We start from the raw sequence: 9,344 nt of genomic DNA, 5'->3' as shown, positions 1-9,344 counted from the left end.
TACGTGTACATAAATTACATTAGAGAATAATAGTCAAATAAATGTGAGGTTATTAGGATAGACCGAATAATAGCTAGGCATTCTAGTGACCCCACATTATTGGTGACCCCGACGAGGAACGAAGTTTGGATTTTGAAAACATCGAAAAGATACCTTAAGGAATATTGAGTTGTGATTTTTAGGGTGTGCCTCAAGTGATAGCGGTAAGCGAGATTTTTTTTTTCTTATAAATATGAATCAGGATGATCCTAGAGATGCCGATGTCGGCACAGATGTATTGCGTGTAGGCGTGAAAGTACCACCATTTTGGCCAGAGGAACCCACCTTATGGTTCGCTCAAGTCGAAAGCCAGTTCACGTTATCTCGAATAACAACCGACGAGACTAAGTTTTGCTATTTAGTGGCTCAATTAGATCACCAATATGCAGCTGAAGTAAAAGACGTAATTACTAATCCGCCCGTTGCAGATAAATATTCAAAACTTAAAAACGAGCTCATTAAACGCCTATCTGCCTCAAAGGAGAAACGCGTAAAGCAACTTATAATGCATGAGGAGCTAGGCGACCGAAAACCATCACAGTTCCTACGTCATCTCGAAGGACTGGCAGGTCCATCAGTCCCTAAAGATTTTTTAGCCACTTTATGGTCTAGTCGATTACCTCAGACAATTCAAACCGTAATCGCTTCGCAGATAGATCTACCGTTAGAGAAGCTGGCAGAATTGGCCGACAAGGTGCATGAAATTGCTCCATCAACACCGCAGATAGCAAGTACATCTTCTAATACTTCATCTTCTTCATACGATGACTTGGCTAAGCAGGTATGCGAACTAGCAAAGCAAGTAGCACAACTTAAGGCACGGTTAGAACACAATAGCTCGCGCTCACGCTCAAATACCCGAAAATATAATCGCTCACGAAGCCGCTCATGTCCCAAGCAACCACCCCTAGATCATCCTCATTGTTTTTACCATTTTACCTACGGCGCAAATGCAAGAAAATGCAAGGAGCCATGTAGTTTTTCTTCGGAAAACTCCACGGGCAGTCGGAAGTAGCGGCCTATGACTGCCCAACAACAACTACAGGCCGTCTTTTTGTAACCGATCGTGTAAGTAAAATGCAGTTCCTTGTAGACACTGGTTCCGACCTGTGTGTTTTCCCACGGTCAGCATTAAAGACGCCCCGCAAGCAAACTAATTTTGAGTTGGTGGCTGCAAACAACACAGTCATTCATACTTACGGACCAATAAAACTGCATCTTAATTTCGGACTTCGTAGAGACTTCACATGGAACTTTACAGTCGCTGATGTCTACCGACCTATCATTGGTGTCGATTTCCTGACTTACTATGGTTTGCTCATAGACTGCAAACAGCAACGCTTGATCGATGGTATCACTTCCCTCTTAGTACGTGCTAAGCATACAGTTCCGTCTGACGACATCGCATCAGTGAAGACTGTCACAGGTGAAACTGAATTCCACAAGATCTTACGAGAATTCCCGGAGATCACAAGGCCAGCAGGTATACACTCTCCGACAAAACATAATACTCTGCATTACATCAGAACCACTCCTGGACAACCAGTATCTTGTAAGCCTCGTCGTCTAGATCCTGTCCGTTGTCAGGCTGCTAAAAAAGAATTCGAGGATATGTTGGCAAGTGGTACAGCTAGACGCTCTGAAAGTCCTTGGTCTTCTGCTCTTCACTTGGTTAAGAAGAAGGACGATGGTTGGAGACCCTGTGGTGACTATCGAGCACTCAATGCTAGAACGATACCTGACCGATACCCGATACGTCATATACATGACTTTTCATACCAGTTGTCAGGATGTTCAATATTCTCTACTATTGATCTTGTTAAGGCATACAATCAAATAGCTGTAAGTCCGAAGGATATACCAAAAACTGCTATCACAACACCGTTTGGATTATTCGAATTCCCTTACATGACATTTGGACTTAGGAATGCAGCACAAACATTTCAAAGATTTATTGATGAGGTGTTATCCGGTCTAGACTTCTCCTACGGATACATCGATGATATTTTGGTATTTTCTAAATCTAAAGAGGAACATAAGACACATCTAAGGCAGTTATTTGAACGTCTCAAGCAGTATGGCATTTTAATTAACACTTCCAAATGCTCATTTGGTCAAGAAACTGTAAATTTTTTAGGATATAACGTTTCTGCTTCTGGATCTAAGCCTCTTGAATCAAAAGTCCAAGCTATCAACGAATTTCCTGTACCTAAGACAGTTAAAGAACTTCGACGGTTTCTAGGAATGCTAAACTTTTATCGTAGGTTTATTCCGGATGCCGCAAAACTCCAGGCGCCGCTGAACTCCATTCTACAAGGACCTAAAATGAAAGGTTCTCACCCAGTAGAGATGACATCTACATTACTCAAGTCTTTCGAAGACTGTAAAACTTCACTATCGCAAGCTACACTATTAGCTCATCCAGATTACTCGGCAGAACTCGCAATCGTCACTGACGCTTCAGACTTTGCTATCGGTGCGGTACTCCAACAGAGGAAAGCTGATGACTGGCAACCTCTAGCATTTTACTCTCATAAGTTGTCTACTGCACAAAAGAAGTATAGCCCTTACGACAAAGAACTTCTAGCTGTATACGAAGCTGTCAAGTACTTTCGACATATGATAGAAACTGCTACATTCGCTGTTTACACCGATCACAAGCCCCTCACTTTTGCTTTTTCTACCAGTAAGCAAGACTGTTCACCACGACAATTCCGGTATCTCGACTTCATATCTCAATTTACCACTGATATAAAATATATACCGGGTAAGGACAACAAAGTAGCTGATGCACTTTCTCGGATCGAAGAAATCAGTACCATAGATTATCAGACTCTTGCACAATCTCAGGACAATGATACTGAACTGCAAGACTTTCTTCGCCGTGGTTCTTCACTGAAGCTTGTGAAAATGTCAACTTAATTTACTACTATACCCATCTACTGTGACATCTCCATGCATTCACCTCGACCGTATATAACACCAGAATTTAGAAGACAAGTCTTTGACATGGTACACAGTTTACATCATCCTGGAAGGTCAGCTACAGTACGACTGGTGACACAAAGATTTGTTTGGCCAGGGATTCATAAGGACTGTAGAGAGTGGGTACGGCAATGTTTAAAATGCCAAAAATGCAAAATTATCCGCCATACAGTATCCCCCCTTTCCACTTTCCTTACTCCTTCTTCGAGGTTCTCTCACATTCACCTCGACATCATAGGACCTTTACCTATTTCTTATGATTTCAGGTATTGCCTTACCGTCATCGATAGATTCACGCGATGGCCCGAGGCGTTCCCGCTTAAGGACATAACAGCTGAGTCCTGTGCCGCAGCTTTGGTGTCCGGTTGGATTGCACGCTTTGGTTGCCCAGCCCGGGTAACCACAGACCGCGGTCGGCAATTTGAAAGTCAACTGTTCAAATCTCTCACAGCGACAGTTGGCGCTCGACATATTCGCACTACCGCCTACCATCCTGCAGCAAACGGTATAGTTGAGCGAATGCATCGACAACTTAAAACAGCAATCATGTGCAACAGCAACTGTAGTTCTTCGCAGTGGACTGAGTCTCTTCCACTAGTACTTCTTGGCATGCGCAGCTCCTGGAAGGATGATCTTCAAGCGTCACCAGCAGAGCTCGTTTATGGTGAGCCCCTTATATTGCCCAGTCAGTTCCTGTCGCCTAAGGATGATTACACCGCAACAGATGTAACTCTTTACGCCACACGCCTACGATCTCATATGGCTAAACGTTCCCCAAGACCAACTTCCTGGCATACATCTACCGCATCACCATTTTATATACCTAAAGACTTAACAAACTCATCGCATGTATTTCTGAGACAAGACCGATTGCGTGGATCGTTAGAACCACCGTATGCCGGACCCTTCAAGGTCATCGAAAGAACGCCTAAGTATTTCACACTAGACGTCCAGAACAAAAAGGTTAATGTTTCTATCGACAGGCTTAAACCGGCGTACATGGCAAGAGAAGAAAAGGTAACACTATCACAACCTGTCAAAACTTCAACAGAGAAGTACACACGAAGCGGGCGAAGAGTCCAATTTCCCAACTTTTATCGACCGTAGTTACGGTCTAGCCAGGGGGAATATGTGGCGAACTTCCTGATGATAATAAACGCCACAATATTATTTTATCAACTTGGACCAGCTCCTTACAAATTTTACACATTGGACCACACGATAAAACCAATGCGTTGAAAGAAATATGACGCCATCAAGAATTGAAGTGTTCGGCTGAACGGCGCTCACACACCACACTTGCTTACGAATCTTAAAACTAACCGCGCATCTAAATTTAATTATTATTTCATTCTCATATTAATTGTAATATCGTTTACTTTCTAAATTAAATTCATCTACATATTAAATTTTGTTATTAATAATTATCTCCTACATATAGTAATCATATAAAACTAAGAACATCTTTTACGTGTACATAAATTACATTAGAGAATAATAGTCAAATAAATGTGAGGTTATTAGGATAGACCGAATAATAGCTAGGCATTCTAGTGACCCCATAGAACCACTTTTTACAAACTGTGCTTTTTTTAGTTTAAAATTATCATCATGATTTGACCTCAGTTCGGTTTGCGGTTTTTAACTAATTTTAACTTTTCACGAAAATAATACTGACTAAAGTTTAATAGAAAGACAATATAAATTTTAATCTAAATTGTACCTATTATATTTTTTAATCGACGCCGCATTGGCGCAACAGTTACAGTCATGGATTGTACCTGTTGCGCTGGCGGTTGCGAGTTCGATCCCCTCATTACAAACATTTGTATTGGCCATACAGGTGTTTGCCGTGGTCTGGGTGTTTGTGCAGTCCTTATGGGTCTCCCCACCGTGCTTCGAAGAGCACGTTAAGCCGGTCCCGGTTGTTATCTTGTATACCTGATAGCGATTGTTACTTATAGTAAGGAATATATCCGCCAACCCGCATTGGAGCAGCGTGGTGGATTAAGCTCTGATCCTTCTCCTGCACGGAGAAAGAGGCCTATGCCCAGTAGTGGTATATTACAGGCTAAAGCGTAATATCGACACAAAATCCAATATTTTAATAATTGTCAGAATTACAAATTTAAATGCTAACAAATAGTGGGATATTACAGGCTGAAACGTATATTTTTTAACATATTTTATATCATAAAGATCAAATTATCTAATGAAGTATTATACAACCTTTTCCCATAATATGATAATATAGTACCTACGTAATAAAAATATTTTAAATTGCAGTACTTCTAATTTTACAATATACAAAACTATTCAAGACAATTTATCTGTTAAATTATTTAAATCATAGGTTATTTGAAACGAAATAATTAACAAACGTGTTTCATAGACGTGACGTGAAACCGCAACATAATTTCAATGTACACGTATTCCCATGTAAATAGAACCCAGCGTAATCGAACCCAGATCCGTGTTAAACACGGGGACGTGCCCCATTCATTCAATCTGTTCTTAGCAGAATATTAATAAGTTTGAAATTATATACAATGTGGACACAGCCAATTTGTCTTTGATTTTGGTTTATTGCTTTGTAGATACTCCATAATTGTTCCGTTTTTCAGATTTACTTAATTTTGATTAAAATGTAGTTAATAACTCTTATCAATATTAGCAAAATTTGTAAACTAAAATGACACAGATATTATATATGGAATAATAAGTGTGTTTCCGCCAATACTCAGTAGACTACCACAGAACTTCGAGTCTTTTATAATTATTTATAGCTGAAAATATTTGTTGAGTTTATTTTTTAACAAACAGGAGTTCATTTCTATCACACAAGTTAACTAAAATAGAATATCCCATTAAGTTTTCCCATAGATATAAAAAAATATGTCAACTGTATCGGGCTCGATCGTGAATTAATTTAACTTTTGTTTTCGGCATCGAACCCTTCATGCTTCGTTGTGTCCGAATCGTATTCTAAAATTAAAGCTAAATGGAAGCTATTAATATATGAAATACGGTTACAGTCGGAAATTAAATTTAATGTTGATTCGGTTGAAGTAATCTGATCTTAGCAGAATGATAATTCAAATACTAAATTAAGGAAAATAATACGTGCTCGGTATGACTGATTATCTTTAGAGATTTTTTGAGTTTTATACAGAAAAAAAAACAATGGTAGAGGAATGGAGTAGCTTCGTTTATAATTAGAGGTGTGTGGTGATAAGAAAAAAGACATAAACAGCAATAAAAACACTGCTTTTTTTCTGGTCTATTGTGCATCGAGATCTTGTGCAAATTTTCTAAACTTTAAAAATAAGCCAATATTCGTAGTATCTGTTATTCTTTAAAGAACTCTAACTTTCTCATTTAAAATATGTTTTAGTATTTAAGTAATTTCTACAACGAAAATTCACATTATTATATCAAAACTAAAGTACACTTTTCCCCTTCTTTCATTATTGTTAGCAAAACTCAGACGGCACCCTGAACATATCCGGTCAAACATAACATATGCACATATGTCTGTAAATGTCTCGGTGAATTTTTATAGCAGTCGTAAAGTTCTGTAGGAAAATGGAAAAATGTATTTAGAAAATTTTACTTAGGGCAGAAAGAAGTTAGTAGCTATCCTGTAAGTGACCTACTTTTGAGCAAAGGAAGAAAAATACGAAGCTTATTTTGTCACTATGCTTTAATATAGTTTGAGGTCTATTAGTCAAAATTTTCAAAAGTTTATTAATATTCATTTCACTTCAGCCTATCGCAGTCCAGTACTGGATATAGGCCTCAACAAGTTCGCGGCAAAAATGGCGTGAATTTATGTGTTACCCATAATCACCACGCTGGGCAGGCGGATTAGTGACCGCAGGACTGGCGTTGTGGCACCGAAGACGCTGCTGCTCGTCTTCGGACTGTGTATTTCAAAGCCAGCAGTTGGGCAGTTATCCCACCATCGGTCAGCTTTTTAAGTTTCAAGGTGGTAGTGGAACTATGTTATCCTTTAGAAGCCTCTTATGACACCCACGGTAAGAGAGGGAGGGGCTTATCCTGTACTGCTGTAACCACACAGCATATTAATATGCACATTTTTTTTCAAAGTGTTCCATCAGAGATAGTTTTTTTCGAATCTTATAATGCATTTTTACATAATATCAAATTCGTCCGTAACACTTATCATATAAAGCTACTCTAATAGGTTCCAACCAGTTTTCCATGCCTATTCAAAATTCCTCTTTATTCTTGTATATTCCTTTATCACCGAATAAGACATGCATGTGACATTATTATAATTCAAGTAAAATGATAAAGCAAATTCTTACGGCATCGCTTTCACATCCAATGGCCCCCTGGGAAGATAAAATGCTGTGAAGAATAAAACATAGTATTCTATCTCCATAATGTATAAAAGAATCTACATTTTATGTGTTTTTGTTGAATAAATAAAATAGGAATGGAATTTCACGTATATAGTAACTCACTCATATAAATCGTTTATTCACAATATTGTGTTCAAATTGTAATAGCTAATAGACATCCCTTGCAAATATACATGTGGTTAAGATCTATTAATATTAAAAATGGTAATTAAAATTTATGTTTAAATCTGATGGCTTACAAATCATAACATAATGGCACTAATTCTACATATCTATTTTTTAATTTATAATATATTAAATAACATCGAAGTTGTTAATAATTTTTTATTTAAATTAAGGCGAACATAAATAAAAATTAACTTCTATTATTGACAAGCATATATCTTCAATTCTTGCTTTTATTTAAAAAAAAAACTTATTGAAATCAGTACCCTAAAGGACATGGACCATGTTAATACTGATTAATAAATTACTAAATTACATTTTTGTGCAGCAAATGTGCTACAGTTATTAAATTATCTTTAACGTACATACCCTACATATTGTTTATAGTGTTAAACTTAGTATGCATCCAAAAATATATGTATGAAGTTGAATGATAATAAATCATCGCTTCATACACAAAAAAAAATTAAGCAAAACCCAGCGTACTTTTTTCACTGACGCTTAAAATGAAGCATAAATGTATAAAGAAAATTTCCTTAAAACAGCTCCATCAGTACACGTTGGTCAAACTGAATGTCTAAAAAGGTGTACAAATTTTGCATCGTCACTTATTTAATTATTGCTTGGAACGTTGCTTAACTAGAAAATTCTCTGTCGTTTTTAGGTCGTGACCTGTTTAATTCATTCTAAAGCTGATGATGACGGGATATCAAATTAATTCCAAAGTTTCCGTTTTTAGTTAGGTATTCGTATCTGCTGTGTGGCTACGGCAGTAAAGAATATATCTCTTCCCGTGGGTGTCGTAAGAGCCAACTAAGAGATAACATAGTTCCACTACCACCTTGGAACTTAAAAAGCCGACCAATGGCGGAATAACCTTCAAACTGCTGGCTTTGAAATACACAGGTCGAAGACGAGCAGCAGCGTCTTCTGTGCGACAAATCTAGCCCTGCGGTCACCAACCCGCCTGCCCAGCGTGGTGACTATGGGCAAAACACATGAGTTCGCGCAATTTTTGGCGCGAACTGTCCAGCAGTGGACTGCAATAAGCTGAAGTGATATGTGAGTGATTCGTATCTTGATATACCTATAAACAAAATTTTTACAAAAGTTGGTTTTGGATGTGAAAGAGGCTGGGCAACAAAGCAACGGTTCGCTTTGCTTGTGCTTCTTTGAAATGATGCGAGGCAGAAAGGATATAGAAAGTTTATGAATGTATAACTCGTTAGAGAAATCTCAACTAAGAAAATACTACCGTATATTCTTTAAACTTTGTCTCATATTAAGAAAATGTTTTCGGCTACGTGATAGGTTTTATTTAAAATATATTATAGACTTAGCTTTAGATTCAAAGTTTTTAGCTGAAATATTGTGTTGACGGTTACTTCATCGCAGGATTTCCGTTCGTTAAAACAAACTAAACAAAATTTCACGCAAAAGTTTTTTTTTGTGTTATGTTGTATTTAATAAATAAAATGTTTATTAAAACTATATATTTTTTTCTAATTTATCAACCATCTATACCGATACTAATAATATAAGGCTGAAAAGTTTGTTTGTTCGTTAAAACGCGCTAAACTAAGGATGTACTGGCATAAATTGAAAAATTATTTTTGTGTCCATTTACCGTCGAAAGCTATCTAATATTAAAATTAACGCGGGTAAAACCAACAGGCACAGCTAGTGATAAATATGACGATTATATGAAATTCTAAAATTGCGAACGTTTGACATCTTGAAGCATACGGTTGTGTCTTATAAAGTTCG

General features: G+C 37.5%; 2 protein-coding genes across 2 annotated transcripts; both read left to right on the top strand.

Moving 5' to 3' along the window:
• The first annotated feature begins 232 nt into the window (after positions 1-232).
• On the top strand, positions 233-1,054 carry LOC123664992. The gene has a single exon (XM_045599356.1). The coding sequence runs from the start codon at positions 233-235 to the stop codon at positions 1,052-1,054; it is 822 nt and encodes a 273-aa protein (XP_045455312.1).
• Positions 1,055-2,994: 1,940 nt separating this feature from the next.
• Positions 2,995-4,131, top strand: LOC123664990. Its single transcript, XM_045599355.1, has 2 exons — positions 2,995-3,077; positions 3,291-4,131. The coding sequence occupies exons 1-2, from the start codon at positions 2,995-2,997 to the stop codon at positions 4,129-4,131; spliced, it is 924 nt and encodes a 307-aa protein (XP_045455311.1).
• The last annotated feature ends 5,213 nt before the right edge of the window (positions 4,132-9,344 follow it).

The sequence above is a fragment of the Melitaea cinxia genome, chromosome 23, assembly GCF_905220565.1.
Source record: "Melitaea cinxia chromosome 23, ilMelCinx1.1, whole genome shotgun sequence".
Taxonomy (NCBI): Eukaryota; Metazoa; Arthropoda; class Insecta; order Lepidoptera; family Nymphalidae; genus Melitaea; species Melitaea cinxia.
Note: the sequence above shows the minus strand (reverse complement) of the source record. Positions and strands in the feature narration are given on the sequence as shown.

What these genes read in the sequence shown, in the direction of transcription:
- LOC123664990 (XM_045599355.1), top strand. Translation starts at nt 2,995, where the DNA reads ATGCATTCACCTCGACCGTATATAACACCAGAATTTAGAAGACAAGTC. An exon ending in AGTTTACATCATCCTGGAAG is followed by an intron (nt 3,078 to 3,290) that starts GTCAGCTACAGT and finishes TTATGATTTCAG; the next exon opens with GTATTGCCTTACCGTCATCG.
- LOC123664992 (XM_045599356.1), top strand. Translation starts at nt 233, where the DNA reads ATGAATCAGGATGATCCTAGAGATGCCGATGTCGGCACAGATGTATTG.